General features: G+C 40.4%; 1 protein-coding gene across 1 annotated transcript; it reads left to right on the plus strand.

Moving 5' to 3' along the window:
* The first annotated feature begins 858 nt into the window (after nt 1-858).
* cacna2d2b (calcium voltage-gated channel auxiliary subunit alpha2delta 2b) lies at nt 859-16420 on the plus strand. The gene is made up of 38 exons (XM_088388678.1): nt 859-1327; nt 4827-4908; nt 6463-6579; nt 6806-6865; nt 7741-7785; nt 7974-8109; nt 8182-8313; nt 8388-8445; nt 8510-8560; nt 9015-9114; nt 9203-9364; nt 9466-9576; nt 9652-9730; nt 9815-9864; nt 9968-10057; nt 10338-10403; nt 10537-10611; nt 10697-10771; nt 10863-10934; nt 11112-11183; nt 11363-11424; nt 11506-11582; nt 11658-11718; nt 11790-11887; nt 11958-12048; nt 12120-12182; nt 12263-12366; nt 12545-12643; nt 12723-12814; nt 12878-12925; nt 12996-13067; nt 13195-13347; nt 13654-13706; nt 14055-14110; nt 14424-14547; nt 14633-14742; nt 14817-14899; nt 14967-16420. Exons 1-38 carry the CDS (start codon nt 1209-1211, stop codon nt 15060-15062), a joined length of 3294 nt encoding a protein of 1097 aa, XP_088244804.1. The 5' UTR covers nt 859-1208; the 3' UTR covers nt 15063-16420.
* The last annotated feature ends 1987 nt before the right edge of the window (nt 16421-18407 follow it).

An 18407-nucleotide genomic window follows, 5' to 3' on the forward strand; every position in this document is an offset into this window, starting at 1 on the left:
AAAGGCTGCCAGCAGTTTCGATAAGCTAGAAGCGAAACTGTGCTGCTGTGCATGCATCACTATAACAACAATGCTACATCACAGCTATTATTTCTTTTGTACCACTAACACATTGGAAGACTATAATCAATGATGCAGAAAATGTCATATTACTATTCTTCCTCTTGCCTCCCGCAGATAGAAAGTGTAAGCCCTATGTAAATTGTATGTAAACTTTAGCATGTTGCATTTATCCCCCTTAATTTCCTTTACTCACACAAAAGAAGCAAATGTCTGGCAAATACTCCAGTGTTATGTACATCATCGTGAGGTCTTGCAGGCTGATTTCCACGCTCTGTTTGCGCTGATTCTGCACGGTTAGCGAGATCCCAGCCTCTGCATCACAATATTTCCCTCTATAGGCCTAATAATCATGCAGCCCGAACCTCCATCAGGCCAGCCATTGCCGCTGTCTAATCTATATTCATGAACACTGTAGAGCCTTATAAATATGCTTATTTCAATAGAAAATTCATGATTAAATGCAATGTGAAGTCAGGCATTTCCTGTCAGTGTTCAGGATAACAGAAAGCTCTGGTGGACCTTGACAGCCAGCCACTTGAAAAACAACAATAATATTGTTCACTTTTTTCCCCCGTTTGACAGTGGTAATCACAATTGAAACTTGTGTTGCGTTCACTGACTTCTGGCAGCCAGATGCTCCACGTTGCAGCTCACCCATGGGGGTAAAAAAAAGAAGCTCAATTTATGCAAACCCCACGTGGCCCTGTAGTTATAAATAAAGCCTCAACTTGATGCTTCGCTGTTGCCTGGTGAACGTGAACGCGCTCTCTCGTCCGTCCAGTGAGGAGCGAGGGTGTCGTGGACGCGCCGGCTTGTGCGTGTGTGTATGTGCGTGTTTTGGAGGAAAAGAAGGAGGAGGCAGCGTGTGTGTATGTATGTGTGAGCGGGAGCAAAGACTCTGCAGTGTCTTGGCAGCTGCATTCTACTGTAGTGCATCTCCCATCGCCCGTGATGCCTTCACGGCCAAAGGCTTCCTCCTCCCCCGCGTCCACTCTTGAAGACGCAAAGATGAACTCGCCTGCAAACTGAGTCGGACACTGGTCAGCTCGGACTATCTCCCCTCGTCCTTCCTTCCTTTCTCTTTTCCTTTTCATTCTCGCTCGCATCCATTCATCCAAGCGTCGCGCAGCTCATTTGAATGGAAGATGGCGAGGGGCGGGTGGTGCTTCAGCGACGTCCGCTTGGTATCTCTGCAGATCATCTTGATGCTCGGCAGCGCGGCGTGGCCTGGTTCCGATGGGCTCACCTTCCCACAGCAGTACACGTAAGCCGTGGAGCAACTTTGGGGCTTGTCCGCCTCCTTGGCACAAAACACAAGGCTAAGGATGTTATGTAATGTGTTCTGTTGATTACAGCAGTGTGTGTGTTTGTGTGTGTGCGTGCGTGCGTGCGTGCGTGCGTGTGCATGTGCCGAAGTGTGTGAGACTGGTCTTGCATTTGAAACATTCAATTATAAGCACTTTATATGCATTTCCATCACTTGTGCTCAAAAAAAATTATATTCACGTTTCAAGCTTATGTCATTCAATGTGAGAGGCAAAGTACAAGACAATTGTTTTTCCATTATTGGACTTGTTGGTGTTTTTGTGTATCCGTATCTGAAGGTTGGTTATATTTTGACCCAGCAGATTGGTTTGCAAATAGGATTTGGCCAGGTTGAAGAGCTGTGGTTACTATTTCAGAGTTTTTTTGTGTGTGTACTGAAGTTAAAGTGGTGGAATGTGACCCGCCCATGAAAATTGTGTGAATGCGTCTATGCGAGAGACTGTTTTTCTTAAAAGAAAACACAATATAGTACAGTATCATTTTTGTTAGAGAAGAACAATAAGATATTTGTTGCACTTGTCCTCATCAGGATGAGCAGAAACTTAGAATGACAGAATCGGGATATACGCTGTCAGACGTTAAAGAAAATGCACTTTATCTTCTTTCTGCTTGTTGGTTTATGGCCGGCATCACTAACATGGTGCCCGTGAGGAACTTACAAGCTCCCAAAAGCCCACTTGAGTTGCCTGCTGGCCCATTTTCAAAATAGCTCAATGAAAAGCTTCTACATTTCTTTGTCATTACTGTGCCACTTACATGTACCTGCTATCTACATCCAACTTTTTTCTTGCAATTGCCTTTGAATGAAACTTACATTAGTGTAAATATAGAAATGTCAATACAATGCAATTTGAGCAAATTTTAGAAGTGTGTACCAAACTAGTAGCCTTTCACATTTATCTGTACCCCTTTACAACAGTAAGACACCCCAAAAACATGCGGGCTCTTAAATGCAACCTCTCTAAATATGTGTGTGTTCCTTAAGTATGTAAGCAATGTGAGCATTTTCCTTCCTTCTTCACACCGATGCTGTGCTTTAAACTTATAACCTTTTACCTCTCGCTGGTCCAGTACAGCTGGTCCTCAACTTGAGCATTAACCCCACCACCACCCCCGCCCTTCTAGTGGTCTGCAATCAGGCTCTTCTCAGGGAGAAAATCCAGATGGTCCACTCATCTCCTGACCTGTCTCAATTGGACAGCAAGGGCATGTTTGTAATTCTAGCTTCGGAGCCCGGAGTGTGTTGATTTCATGATCAATTGAATTATTTCAAATAGGTGCACTTCTCATTCCTCTTCTACCTCATGAGTGCTATTTTTTTTATTTTTTTTTATATGCTGAGTGCCTGGAAATATAGCTCAGATGGCCCTCTAGCCCTGATCTCTCCTTGCATGTTGCCTTGATGAAGCAGAGTGGCCCAAAACATCCCTTAGTAATTAAGAATAGATACTGCAGCACAGAGGATTAGTCATCCTTGTAAAATCCTCCTGTGATAGATTGTCTTATAAACAGTCAGACATCTTTACAGCTTTAAATTTATAGTTTATTTTTGGTGAGGGGCATCACATATGCTCTGTAAATATTTCGTTCAATTTTTCCAATGATTTCTTAACACTTGTTAATCACTTAGCAGTGTAAGCAAATCCCTGTAAAATGAAAATAATGTCTCGTAACGATGACACACCACAGCGATGAGTGTTGTTTAACAACTCTGCCAAATGTGAATGATTGTCAAATATCAGATGTTTGAACTGTGACCTGAAAAAAATGATTGCTTACTTTATAAATAGTTGTTCTTATGACTACCTATGACGGAGCGCTACGTCGTTCTCACTCTGCACATGTTTGGGCTTATATTCACTTTACAGACTCTTAAGTATTTCCAGAGTGACTCATACTACAGCGACTGATTCTTCTTTTGTAGCCTGACACATTTACAGCCTGAAGACATAGGTGAACCTTGGAAAAACTGCAAGAAGTACAAACGGAGTCCAGTAATTAGCCATAGTGAAAAATGACACCCAAAGGGACAGAAATTGATCTTTATATAACTTACAGTGCAGAATGGAGAACAATTCAGTGGAGGATAACGCTACATGAGAGTAGAGATTTACTTAATTAATGAATCATTAGACAGTGGTTAGTTCATCAATATCTGGCAATCGAGCGCTGACTTTGCACTTCATCGTGTATTCCTCATTAACGCTGAAGCAGCTGCTCTCATCAGTAACTATGCTTTTATTTATTCATGATTACATGAGCATTAGTCGCTCTTTTTGGGACCCTCCCCCTCTCCCTTGATTATTTCGCCACTTCCTGGTAAACATTAGCTCCACCCACACTTTTCAAACTGCTACAGCTACTTTGTAAAAATATCATAGGCATTTTTTTGTAAGGTCATGTTGAACTGTTGTGTGTTTTATTTTAGTTCCAAATTATTTTTTATAGTGGGAATGTTCTGATTCAGATTTGGAAAAATTGACATAGACAAATTGACATTCTCTCACATTCACATTAATTTTGAATAAGCAAACGTGCATATTTTTAGAACGTCGGAGGATGAGCATCCAGAGAAAACCCACGCATGCACGGGAAGAACATACAAACACCACACTAGAGCACAGAACAGAACGTTCATGACCGTGAGGAGGGAGAAATAAGTATAATGGTGCTGTTTGTCCTGTATTATCAACTTTGTGTTCCAACAGCTGCCATTGAGCTTGTGATTTTTTTCTCCCTTTTTGATGTGTTCTTAAAAAAACAAGAAGAATCAGGCAGAGAACGCAGATTGACCATCCTGTTTTTTTCCCCCTCTGGTGATTTAATTCTATTTTGTGATCACAAGCCGTTTTTCTTAAAATTTCACCCAAAGTTGGATTTCAAAAATATCCTACCTGACACTTGTGGGGGCTTGTTGATATTCAAGTCAAGTGATATTTTGATAAGCGTGTCTAATTTTGGAGGCACTCTTGCTCTTGGATGCTCATTTGTTAAATAATGTCTTATATAAACATTTGTCTTTTTTAACTCGGGCTCATTTTGGCAGGTCTCCATGATCACATGGAGTCGACTTGCTGTTCTCTCGCAGCCACTTCTCAACTTATCACAACACGCTGCTCCTGCAAAAAAATGCAACCAAAAGGAGTGACAAAATGTGATCAGATGTCCACTATTACTGGTGGAGCTTGCATTTCAAATTTGCATTTTTCTGCTCAAGTGAGAATTTTCTGAATAAATTGGGGTAAATCTGCAAAACTGCTTGAAATGTGATACCTCAAAAAATACATCATTTATATTACAATTCCCTCTTCCACGTGAGTTCATATACCAGTCGACCAGTCCAGTGTGTATGAAAGTCTTTTCTGCATGTGCAAGTAATAGAGTTATAAGCATAGAGCGGAAACTACAATAAGGCTGGCTGTGATGTTTATCTGCAGGATAATGCACTGGGCGAGACGCATCGAGCTGGAGATTGACAGAGTCTTTCAGCACATCAGTGGAGCTCAGCAGCTGAAAGGGGTGAGTGTCATCCTTGAGCTCTCTTCTTTTTTTTTTTAAAAATTTTTTTATTATTAATACAGCTCATTCAGGATACATTAAGCCCACAAGACGTGCACCAAGCAATTTGCAAAAAAAAAGTGCAAATCACATGTGCAATATCATGACAGCAAGCTTTTAGTCTCTTTCCTAGCAGAGCCATAAACATCCATTAATATAATAATGTTGCACTGTACTTTTGCAGACAAACCAGTGTAAAAGCTTGAAACGTTTTAAAAATGCAATATTGTATCAATTTTGCATAGATCAAAGTATGAGGAAGAATTCCGGGCTGATGCAAAAACTACTGCATAGCGATGATATAACAAATTGTGATTTAAGAACCTTTAGATGAATTTGTGAAAAATACATTTAAAAAAAAAAAAAGTAATTTTATTGGACTCATGAAAATGCTTGGTGGGCTGGATTAAACAGAGCGGGCTGTGTCTAGTTTGCCCTTAACTGTTTTAGAACAGATAAAATCCAGTTCTCTAGATCTTGTTGACTTGATCACAAGGGAAGCATTCATCTTGATTCTCATTTTAGGCAATGAGACAGAAAATCCTAAATAAAAAAACAAAAACAGGCACTGATTCATTAATACCTCCTGACTCTCATGTTCTTATGGGACCATCTTCTCAAAAAAGCGTTGCAGAAGGACAAGCCAAATTCGCAACCATGAAATTTCAATTTCCAACGCTCACATGATTTCTTTCTTTGATTACTACGCCGCACGACTAAATCCGGATTTTCTTCCTGAATCCGTGTGATATGATCATTGGTGTCATTGTGGTGACAACCGGGCTGCAAGAGGCTGCCGTCCTGGCAACGTGGAGCGCGGATCAGCGGAAGCGAGAGAGGGCGAGATGAGCTCGGGGAAGATGTGTGTGTGAGCGTGGGCACATGCCCTCTCTGTTTGTGTCACAGCGAGCAGATGGTCAGCCTGCACCAAAGCCTGGATGGAAGATGCACTTGGACCACAATCATTCCTTCATGCTCATACTGCTGCAGACAATGATCACGAGGAGGTTTTCCAAACAATTGCTGTGCAAAATTCCTATACTCCATTACACAGCTCATCGGGGCTGTCAAATTTATTTTTATCGTCAGCAGGCCGTATCGTAGCTACGTGTGAAACTGCTTCTGTTTTGTGCCAACAGGAAGAGAATTTACTTCAAATAAGGTATAATTGCACATCCGCTACAGTAGGTGGCAGTGGTGAGCTCCTTGTCAGTATATACTCACATTGTTTTAACAAGGTAGCAGAGTTAAATGGTTAAATGTGATGTCTGAATAACAATCCGAAATAGAATCTGCAGGAAAGTGATTCCTCTATGACAATTGCTTCAAAGAACGTGTGTGAAGAGACAAGATGAAAAAGAGCAACTTCCCCCCTGTGCCTTGTGAATTTCAACTATAAAGAAGCTTTGTGGTGCAAATCCTCAAGCTTTAATATCAAACGTGATATATTTATGAATAATAGAATATAGTATGTACCAGCGTTGTTGGTAATTCTACCTTGAAAATGCTTTGTAGATATACAATGAAGAAAGAAGAAGCTTTAGTCTGGTGAAGAATCAACCTCGAAAGATCGTGGAGAAGGCGGCTTCGGATATCGAGAAACTTCTGGCGAAGAAGCGCAAAGCTCTCGAAGTAAGTCACTGACTTTTATAAATTCTAATATAAAATATTATAAAATTATAATACAAAATTATGATTCATAAAAGTCCCCCCCCAAAAAAATAATCCTCCTGACACATTAGAAAATAAAAATAAATAAAATTGAGGATTTTGCTACTTTAAATTTAAGATTTTAATTGTATTTCTCATTTTGGTGCTCATCTACGTAATTCATCATCATTTCTGTGTGTTTCCGTAGAGGTTGGCCGCTGAGGCTGAACGGCTCCAGCTCGAGCATACCTGGCAGGATGGCATCAAGGTAAAGTTGAATTTAAAACAGGATGTACATTTGTTAGTAAACAAAGACAAACATCGTCATTAGTTCATCGTTTTTCTATTCATGTTCTATATTTTGTGCTTGAGCACAATGAAGGTTGCAAACGATGTAAAAGAACGACCGCAGAACTTTCTTCTTTGACTTGGAATTGTTCTTATTCAATTCAGCTCCCTTTGCCTTCAAGCAACTTTCGATATAGATCATTTTTGCAGTATCTATTCATGTACACTATCTTTTATGTGTGACTGACACTCTCTGATGGTTCACGCACTGCTGCTGCTAAAAGGCTCAGGAAAAAACAAAATTCAGAGCTCAAATGTGGTCTGAAAATAGGAACATATCAGCCTCTGAGAAGATGCCATGCTTATTCTAAAGTATGGTAGGGCTCAGGAAAAAAAAAATGACACTAACAGATGGCAATACTTTGCCTGAGCCTGATTCATCATGTGCAGCATTAAGCTCACTGATTTGAAACACTTTGTTGTCAAGGCTTTTATCACTCCTCATAACGATTTATTTTTATCTGGTTATTTAAATATAGGGATGGGCGAGTACTGATACAAAATACAATTCAGGCCTTGTTTCCAGGTATCGAGTTTTTGTAAAAGATGCTGATACCAGCCAATGATACTGAAGGCAAAAAAAAAACCCACACAAGTTAAAAAGGATTCATCTAGAAACGCAGAAAGGTCTTTGTTTACATTTAATTGTGATGGTGTTGATTGAAATTGTGTTGTCAAGTGCTTGGTATCGGTATCGGCGAGAACTCTGCGATACTTGTACAAATATTGGTCTGAAAACTATGAAAAAAATGAAAGTGCTTTACAAAAAATATTAATTCACATGTGTGTCACCAGGAGCTGGACATGGCCTATTATGACTCTAAGGCAGAGCTTGATCATGTACGTAGTTTTCTACTTTATTTATTTATAAACAACTGTTAAAAACTCCTCTATATTCAATTCAAATGTATTGCATTTGAAAGTTAAATACAACTGAGCAGTGCTAAAAAAAGTAAGCTACTAGGCATTGCTGGAACAACATTTTCATCAGTTCAGGCAAATATTTTTTTTAAAATATATTATCACAGTATTCCATGGATGGAGAGAGTGAAGTGGACAATCCTTCCCACATCAAATTGGAGTTCGTGTACGACCCCAATTTCAAAAACAATGTCAACTACTCCTACACGGCTGTTCAGATTCCCACAGACATTTATAAAGGAGGCAAGTGGAGTTCACATTTTGGAGGTTAGGTTTCCATATGGCTTCTATTCCAAAATGTGTCTTTCCCATCAGCTCCGGTCATTCTCAACGAGCTCAACTGGACGCAAGCGCTGGAGAAAGTTTTCATGGAGAACAGTCGGGAGGATCCGTCACTACTGTGGCAAGCGTTTGGCAGCGCCACCGGGGTGACGCGCTACTACCCTGGTAGATTTCATGATGTCACCTGTGTGAATTGAAGGCAGACATTCAAACTTTGTTTTGATTTTTGCTGTTTGCAGCCACCCCATGGAAAGCTCCTGATAAAATTGACCTGTATGATGTCAGAAGGAGACCCTGGTAAATCACCTCTGACTTTCAATACATTTGGGGAAGGTTTATGCTTTCTTCTCTTCTGCCACAGGTACATCCAGGGTGCTTCCTCCCCTAAAGACATGGTCATTCTTGTCGATGTGTAAGTTTTGCATACTCTTCTAAAAACCATATCCTTGAGATTGATTCATTCGGTGATGACTCAAATCATATTTCCTCATTGAAATCAATAGAAATGCATTAATTCATTCCCCCTCAAAGTATTTTTGTAATAAGTCATTTAAAAAGGACATTTCACTCTATAATATAATTTATAAAAGTATATGGTAGTAAATAATTAAACTGTATATCATGATTAATTCATGGCGGCTGTACACACAACCACTCTAATTTACTATATATAGAATAAATGATATAAGCTTGGGACTGATTGTCTGTTTGCATGTGTTGCTGCACCATTTGTGTATATATTGCTTTTAATAAAATAATAAAATGCTATTTGTTAGCTTGTTTATGCTTTTTTTCCCCTATTATGTGTAACCATTAAGTTAGCAGACTTTATAGTCAAGTTGGCCATCGTGTTCTTTTTCTTCTAGGAGCGGCAGTGTCAGTGGACTCACACTTAAGCTGATCAAGGCATCCGTGATGGAGATGCTGGACACTTTGTCTGATGATGATTACGTCAACGTGGCCCGGGTCGGTGTCTGTTCATCATCATCATCATCATTACAGGCGCTCTTATTATCTTTTGAGCATTGATGTCAACTGCGCTGCCGTGTTTTAGTTCAGTGAAAAAGCCGAGGCAGTGGTTCCTTGCTTCAAACATCTGGTCCAGGCCAACGTGCGCAACAAGAAGATCTTTAAAGAAGCCGTGCAGCAGATGCAGGCCAAAGGCACCACTGACTACAAGTCTGGATTTCATTTTGCCTTCAATCAGCTCTTAAATGCAAGTGACATATATAGACATACATTGAATAGAACAAATAAAAAAAATCCATATTTATACTTTTTATCTTCTAACAAGTTGGTGTAAATATTTTTTTTCAGAAAACAAACGTGCCACGGGCCAACTGCAATAAAATCATCATGCTTTTCACGGATGGAGGAGAAGATCGAGCTCAAGATGTTTTCATGCAGTACAACTGGCCCAACAAAACGGTCGGTGGCTCCTCCTCATTGTTTCTCCGTCACACTTGAGTTTCCAGTGCTGAATTACGTTTTATTCACGTAAAGGTTCGAGTTTTCACCTTTTCCGTGGGCCAACATAACTATGATGTCACACCCTTACAGTGGATCGCATGCACAAATAAAGGTGAGTGTCACTGTTGGCTTTTCATGTTGGTTGGGTTAAATGCGATTGCCCAAAGCATTACGTATTTTTCCGTTTTGTCACCAGGGTACTATTTTGAGATCCGTTCTCTCTGTGCCATAAGGATTAACACGCAGGTGGTTCCCCCGGCTTATGACACTCAAACACACACACATATACATCTAAGAGTCAAGTGTGTTCCAAAGTTACAGCTGAATTTTTTTTTTTGTGGTCTGTCAGGAGTATCTGGATGTGTTGGGACGTCCCATGGTTCTCGCAGGTGACGAGGCCAAGCAGGTCCAGTGGACCAATGTTTACCAGGATGCCTTGGTGAGGTTGAATGAATCCCACTCACTGGTGTCTTTATTGCATTAGAGATCCAATACAAGCCCTATAAAAAAAAAAAAAAAAAAGAAACTGATTTTGATTGCCACTGTCATTGAGAACTGTTACACAAGATGGCGTGTCTAATTTTTTCAACTATATTCTCTCACACTGTTTTTTTTTTTTTTTTTTGCTAGATTAATGACATGAAAACAGTTTTGAGTAACTTTTAAATACACAGTTAAGTTGTACTTATTATCATTTAAATATTTTCTGACCTGCGCAGGGTCTTGGGATGGTGGTAACCGGGACTTTGCCAGTATTTAATCGCACCATGGATGGGAAACTACAGGTAATAAAATTATAGCAATGACTCATGTATTCATTCTTTTTATATTCACACATAGCAGAAAGAAAATCAGTAGTTTTTTTTTTTTTTGGAAAGGTTTTGTGCTAAATGTGATTGATCCCGCTTGCACTTTCAGAACCAACTGATTTTAGGTGTGATGGGAGTCGACGTGCATCTGGATGAGATCAAGCGCCTGACGCCACAGTACAGTGTATGACGTTTTATTTTTATTTCATTTTTTTTCTCTTTTTTTTATTTTATCTTCCACCGGATTTAACGTTCTATTTCCTCATCAGCTCGGAGCCAATGGTTACATCTTTGCAATTGACCCAAATGGATATCTTCTGCTTCATCCCAATCTGCTGCCCAAGGTGATGTAGAACCTAGAAAATGATTTTGCAGACACGCTATTTAATATTCAACAGTTAAGTAACATGCAATTTTTATTTTTATGTCTTCTAGCTGGTGCATCTCCCAGAACCCGTAACACTGGACTTTTTGGATGCAGAAGTAGAGGACAGCAATAAAGAGGAGGTGCGCAAACTTAGTACACCAAAAAAGCTTTCTTTGCCCTCGTCCGACTCGTGTTTGAAGTTATAACCGCGCCAGCGAGCATCACGGTTGGCCGCGAATCGACCCAAGCATTTTGTTTGCATTTCATGACGGCCTAGGTGACAAGCCTCGTTATGTTTTGCCGTTTTTCTGCTCTAGATCCGACGACAGATGATTGATGGACGACCCGGGGACATGCAGATCAAAACTCTTATCAAGTCAGTTGATGAGGCAAGTAAAATCTCTGTCATGTCTCGTCTAAAAATAACCCGTTTATTTGAGTTATAAACCCATCACACACTTCAGTAGCCACACAAACGTTGAAATTCTCCAGTTTGACTGAATTTCAGAAAGTGCTTTTGATTACATTTAAGCCTACAGGAAATAACTTGCATGTTGTTTTATCATAGCAATACATTGATGAGGTGTACAGAGGTTACACTTGGACTCCTGTCAATGGGACAGATTACAGGTGAGCTCTCATTTTTCGAACTTCACATCATAACAATTAAATTTTGGCCCTGGTGTGTCTTCTCCTCCACACCACCTGCAGTCTGGGGCTGGTACTGCCTCCCTACAACGAATACTACATCCAGGCAGACCTCAGCGATGTGATGCTTCAACTTCAGTGTAAGTACCCGAAGGCAACACTGTCAAAGAATTTTATACAGAGATAGAAAAAATGACCCATTTTGCACGGCGCAGATATGCAGTCGTTATTGCCGAGCTCCTTTGAATCTTCAGGACACGTCTTTCTTGCACCAAGGTGATATTTTCCTTTTTTTTTCCCTTTTACCTTTAAATAAGAAATGCTAACATATTCTGTCCTACACGCAGAGAATACTGCAAGCGTCTGGAGCTCGCCAACAACAACACAGAATTTTTGCAAAATTTTCTCTCCCTCATGCTGGACATTTCTCCTGAATCAGATGAGTGTACGTTGCACAATTTGTCAACCATCACTGTTAAAGAGCCATGTTAAAATATATTTTTTCCAATTTCAAGGTGACCAAGGACTCATACACAACCTGATATTGGACTCTAGGATTATTGGGCAGCTAGCGTCACGTGTGTGGAAGAACAAGGATCTGGCTTCGTGAGTGCACGCTAAACAGAGTGTGAGACAAGATGAGGAACTTGTTGAGTAATCTTGATGCTGTCCTCCAGGTACGGCTTCTTGGCCGTCTTTGCGTCCACTGATGGAGGGATAACGCGAGTGTTCCCCAACGTGTGAGTTCAACAAATTTAATTCTGAATAATACGTAAAAAAATTCTCATCTCATAAATGCTTCTTTTTTTTTTGTATAAAGAGCCGCAGAGTTATGGGACGAGGACCCGGAACCTTTCAATTCAAACTACTACAGAAGGAGCCTTGACAACAAAGGTTACATGTTTCGAGCTCCGGCAAGAGACTGTGAGAGCATTTAAAGATTTTTTTAATGTAGATTTTTGTGACAGAATATGTATTCAAAAGCAAATGACTCAGCTATCTTATTATCTTTGGTTCTACTGCCCCCTAACGGACAAAATAATAATAATTTAATTTAATAATTTAGACTCATAACTTTTTTGTGTTTTTTGTTTCTGAACAGCTTTAGATGACATGTTAGGACCAGAAAATGGTACAGTTGGAATCCTGGTTAGTTCAGCTGTGGAAGTTAATTTAGGAGGAAAACTTCTCAAACCTGCAGGTAAAGAGAAAAAGACAACATTTGTTTCTGAAAAAGCTGTTGCCCCGCTTTGACCTCTCTGACTTGTTGTGACTTTTAGTGGTGGGAGTCAAGCTGGACCTGGAAGCGTGGGTGGACAAGTTCAAGATCCTGGCCAGTAATGTGTCAGACAGCCGCCAAGGCTCACACAAGGTACAACAACTCAAATGTTATGAACTTATTATCATTATCTGATGGTCTCATTTTGTCACACAGTGCGGACCATCCAGGAGTTGTGAGATGGACTGTGAGGTCAACACTGACGTAAGCCACAGAATAAAGAATCTGATGAGCTGTCGTTACATCATGACAATAAAATCTGTGTTGCCTGCAGGATCTCCTTTGCTATCTCATTGATGATGGTGGCTTCCTGGTTATGTCTAATCAAAGAGATCACTGGAAAAAGGTCAGTCCCTTAGTGTAAAATTCAAAAATCAAAATGGATTAGCAGCACTCTTAATAAGGGCGGCTGTTGTTGACATAGAACCATATCAGCTCATGGCCTTGTTTTTTTTTTTTTTTTTTTCTCACAGATCGGACTATTTTTCGGCGAGGTGGATCCATACTTGATGCACGCGCTTTACAACAACTCTATCTTCAACCGCCGACAGACTTTTCACTTCCAGACAGCATGCGAGCCGGTCAGCAGCAGCCACACCGGGGCGGCACCTAGACGCTTCTTTGTGGTAAGACGAAGTCTTCTGCTTTTTTTCCTAAGGAATTTCATCCCGAAGAAAATCTAGTCACATTTTTTGTGCACTTGATGTAAACCACCAAGATGCCACAAGATGTCACCAAAGCTCTATCTAAATCTGAAAGTACTACCAAAGTACTGTTATGACTTTTTGTGTCAGGGAGGAGCTAGGTTTAGCCTGTTTGAAATGATATTTTATGGATAGCATATGTGGGACATGTTAGTTATTGGAAGCCTTCGTTGTCTGTGCTGAGGATGCGTCCAAGCAGCCCACTTAATCACTTGATGCTTTCTGCAGCCTTCCATCACCGACATCCTCAGCTTGGCTTGGTGGACGTCCACAGTGACCTGGTGAGATTTATTTATGTATGTATGTATGTATGCATGTATGTCGCTGAAATCCCTTAATGCCTAAGTTCAACACACTCTCAGCTGGGAGGGGAATCTGGCTTAAGACCACCTTGAGTGCTGGTTGCCATTTTCCATATTGTCTCCAAGGTCACATCAGCTAACACGTCAACGGCTTGCCCTTTCCAGCAATCTCAACTGTCTCAAGACTTCAATGCATGAAACTGCAAAAGAGTCAGCTGTCTCTTAGCGTCTCTGTCTGACTCTCATCTATTTTTATTAGGGGCTTTCTTTTTTTTAATTTTTTTTTTAACTTTTTAACAAGGTGTAATGTGATCTTTTCTTCTTCAGGTCTTTGATCCAGCAGCTACTTTACGGATTGGCACACATCAGCTGGCTTCAACAAGGTGCGTGTGTGTTTGGGTGTGTGTTACCCCCCCGAAAGAATCTGAAGGCCAAAATCTAAAATTCTTTATTCTTCCAATGTTTTGCATGTATAAAAACAGATCACAACAAACCATGTTAGATCTTTTTTCTTTAACTATCAGTGTCTACTATCGGCAGCCTCCACAAGTACCTGATACCCCAAAAAATAAGGCCAATATCTGCTATTTTTTTGGAGTGTATAAGAGAATAAGGAGGCAGCACTTGGAAATACTTGGAAATAGAAAAACGCCACACCAATGAAAGCCCATTTTGCAAAATGTCTTTTATTTCCAGATGACATCTTCACAGAAGCCTTTGAGATAAAGACAAGCAGCTGTGTGACCATCCAAAGCCAGTTCTCTTTCACCAACACCACCAACTCGTACAACGTACTGCAGGATTGCGGCAACTGCTCTCGGTATGTTTTTTTTATTTCACCTCGCCCGCCGCAACGTACACATGCTGCATCTAAGTCCTTCTCTCGCTTTCTCGGGATGTCTCAGGTTGTTCCACGCCAAGCGGATAGAAAACACCAACCTCCTCTTTGTGGTAGCTGAGACGCTCCCCTGCAGCTCCTGTGAGATAGAGAGGCTGAGCCAAATCAAGACGGAGTGTATCCTTTCTCACTCATACATACACACACACACATTAAAGTTAGCATTAGCCTCCTCAATTAACAACCCTCAGTCCAGGAGGAGAATCCTTGCGAGGTACTGAGCAACGCACGATATCGGAGAGGTCCGACAACCTGCCTTGACTTCAGTGCCTTAGTGAGTAGAAATATCATTCATGGAAAATTTTATTGAAAGCTGGAGTCATCTATTTTGTTCTTTGCAGGAAAATACTTCGGAGTGTGGACGGGCACATTTTGTGCAGCCCTGCATGGAGGTCCTTCTTGTACTTCAGCTCATTCTGCCTTTCTTTCACCACTGACACGTGCTGCCATTTGCTGATATGTCTACTGAAGGTCAGGTACCCAAAGCAAGTGTCTCTCTTCTTCTGGATCAACTTTTTTTTTTTTGTGGCTTACTGGTCACTTGAACTCTTCCTTTAACGGGACAACAAGCAAGCACTCGACTGAACAATTTGGGGCCAAATGAGAGGATGTGGAACTCTATCATCGCTTTCTCTCTGGAACACTTATATAGCAGAGATTAATTGATGCTGTGTGTGCGTTGGCGGTTCCAAAAAAAAAGTGTTCATACAAAGTTTACGCATGTCACGATGGGGAAAAAGAATCTACATGAGCGAAAATGGATTTATTGTCTTTACAGCTCAATTCTGACAAATGGCACACTTCTTTTTTGCTGCCTTTTCTTCATCGTAAAGTTCTTTGACCAACCAGAAGTACAAATTTTATCAGTGGTCACATTGTGACCTGTTTACAATCTCTCTGTGACACTTTAAAATTTACAAAGCAAGCATTTTTTAAAAAAAAAAAAATGTTTTTGTTATTACGGGACCACGTGAGGCTGACCAAATATAGTATTTTATTAAACGGCTGAGATTATCTTGAAGTGCTTCCGTTTGGGAAAAACATTAAGCACAAGACATTTGGCAAAGTCAAAAAAAATTAAATACGGTCATTAATATTGATTGACAGGAAGATGTAATAATACAGTGCTTCGTGCAATAATGCTGTGGGGATGATCATGATTTTTTTTTTTTTTTTTTTTTTTAATACTCACAATCCAGTTTGATTTAAGTGCAGTGGTTGGTTGGTTGATTGGTTTATTTAAGTGTTTGGTAAAGAACCAAATCAATTTATAACAAAGCAACAGGTATTTGCTTCTTGTATGGGGAATGTAGCTTCTGAGCAGCTTTCTGTCTTCTCACTCTGTTTTCAATATGTGACGACTTCATTTTTGAAAGCGACGCTTCACTGTGGCACGGCATTTTATTATGACAGCAATACATGTATTTGATGTATACAAGTCACAAGCAAATTTTATTTTAAAAAAAATGCAATAAATGACAATGTGAAGGGCACCTGAAGGAGCCCAAGTTTTGGGAATTTTTAGATGCCCCGTTATAAATTGAAGAATTTCTATTTCAGTCCTCTAGATGTTGCTGATGTATAAATTAGCTTGCACTTACACACAAACTAAATAAAGTGGAAACATTTCTTCATGCACTGCCTGCCCTGCACTGTAAAAAAAAAAAAAAAAAAAGTCGGGTCAACTCAAAATTTCAAGGCACCAAAACAACTAAGCAAATTATTTTGGAGCAAACAGCTTGCTTGCTTTGTTGTTCTAATTGTTGCAATAAATGTCAGTAATTTATACCTTCAAGTTTTTCCAACTTAAATGATTGTTTTAGGATTAAAAAAAGTACAAACTTTGTTTTTTTTACAGTGTTGAATCTTCCTATGCTGGTCTAACTTTACATTGTTGCCGTTGTTATTATAACTCAGTGGGCGACATCTTGTCTAGCCAGTGAGTTGCTGAAGCTTCACCTTGTACAAAGTGACTGTGATTCTTGTCAATTCCGTCAGCTTCACCACAAATATTTTCCCACATGGCCGTTTTGTCTTTTTCCTCCGTCCGCCTGATTTTCCAGCCTGCAGTGCCTTGTGGCACTCACTTTGGACGTTCACCCTGCATCTTGCAGGTCATGCGAAGGACTTGTGGAGGTTCTGGCGGACATTTGATTGCTCCTTGAGAACAAATGAGACTTTTCATTAGAGCACAGTACAGTTGAAGAACGCTGCAGCCACCTCATGGAAAAAAAATCCGAGGTCGGACTTTGAATCAAAGCACAGGCTTTGTCCGTCTTCGCACATTCCCGCCACATTCCTCCAGTTTGACATCTTTTCTGCCACGAATGACCGAAACAAGTGAATGTTGAGGATGTTTATGTTTGCGTTGTCGGCCTACTGTCGTGCATCTTTGCTGTCCCCTAGCATGGTTGGGAGAGGTTCGCCAAGAACATTGCTTCCAAAAGAAAGGAAAATTGCTTTTACCCCGCGGCTTTGAATTTAGGTCTTAAAACTTAAGTATGACGATAATAAATTTTACTGTTTTACATTTTACTCATTCAGTTGTGGTCTATATAAAGTGGAACAGCGATGCTTTTGTCTGAATTCCTTGTTTTGATTACATCACTGGTCCCTCTTTTCTACTGAGGTGCAATCTCTTGCAAATGAGATACGAGTTAGCGTTTACTTGTGACGCAAACTTTTTGACTGATTAAATGATGTCAACGACAGAAGACTTGTCCATACATGCATAACACGTAACAAAATAAATCCGCTCACAATATTTATGAACACATCCTGTAAACAATCACTGCAGTCAAGCTACGAAGTAAGCTAATGCTAGCGTTAGCGAGAAGCAAACGAATGCATAGTGCGTAAAGCGCTTCTCTCAACAGGATGTAAACAAGCAGTAAACTTTTCAGATTTTTTTTCCCCCATGTCAACTGTCAAGGTTTAAAAATGACAAAAATGTGTGTGGTATAGACCAGGCGACAAATCCATCAATCAAATAGCTTTAGCATTTGCTCACGCTGTCACTCAGTCAAGACACCGAGAAACATGAGTCTGACTCTGAACATTCTACACAAGCTTCTCCCGCGATGTCTGTTGCGATAACGCTGCCTGCTATCATTAATCTGCTTCAGATGACTGACACCATCCAACCACTGGTGCCTTGTTACTTATTTAGGCTACACTGGTCTATATGGACTCATGGATTGATTCGTACCTTCTGATCTGAACGATGTAGTGTACGAAGTGAGATGGTTTTAAAATGGTGCTCGCTGCTGCGAGTGATTTAGAATAGGGTGTGTAGTCCTGGATGCCTCACATTCTAAAGAGAACAGGCGCCTTATTAAGCGGAGTGTAGAGGTCAAAGGGCAGCCCTCGTTTGTCACTATGCCAGTTGAACACGCTCCTCGGGGAGGAAGCGCATAGTGGCGCCCACTCGCTATCAAACGCCTGCTGTCCATCTGAGCATGTGTTGCACCTTCGGAATGACGGACGGCACTCAATCTTGCGTTGACAACTTCCCACTTTGGCAGTTTTATTTTTTAAAGAGTCTGCACGTTTTCCGGCATTTCACTTGGCCTGTGCAGACCCATGTTATTTTATTCATATTTTGGTCGACGCACCAAAAGATGTACAGCAAACTCTTTTCACGTTTCACAGCTAGTTTTATATATTTTATTTGTATTATTTTTATCTTTTAACCAAACAAAATGTACACTACTTTCTTCAGATCTATTTTCCTCGATATTCTTCAGCACTGTTCTTCAGAGGCACCAAAGTCTGGCTTGGCC

The sequence above is a fragment of the Syngnathus floridae genome, chromosome 11 (assembly GCF_059516105.1).
Source record: "Syngnathus floridae isolate MCC-2025c chromosome 11, RoL_Sflo_1.0, whole genome shotgun sequence".
Taxonomy (NCBI): Eukaryota; Metazoa; Chordata; class Actinopteri; order Syngnathiformes; family Syngnathidae; genus Syngnathus; species Syngnathus floridae.

Excerpts from the sequence above, each read along its gene's own strand:
- cacna2d2b (XM_088388678.1), top strand. The coding sequence starts at position 1,209 with ATGGCGAGGGGCGGGTGGTGCTTCAGCGACGTCCGCTTGGTATCTCTG. Across the intron at positions 10,772-10,862 it reads ATCCCAATCTGCTGCCCAAG|CTGGTGCATCTCCCAGAACC; the intron begins GTGATGTAGAAC and ends TATGTCTTCTAG. Across the intron at positions 12,644-12,722 it reads AAAACTTCTCAAACCTGCAG|TGGTGGGAGTCAAGCTGGAC; the intron begins GTAAAGAGAAAA and ends TGTGACTTTTAG.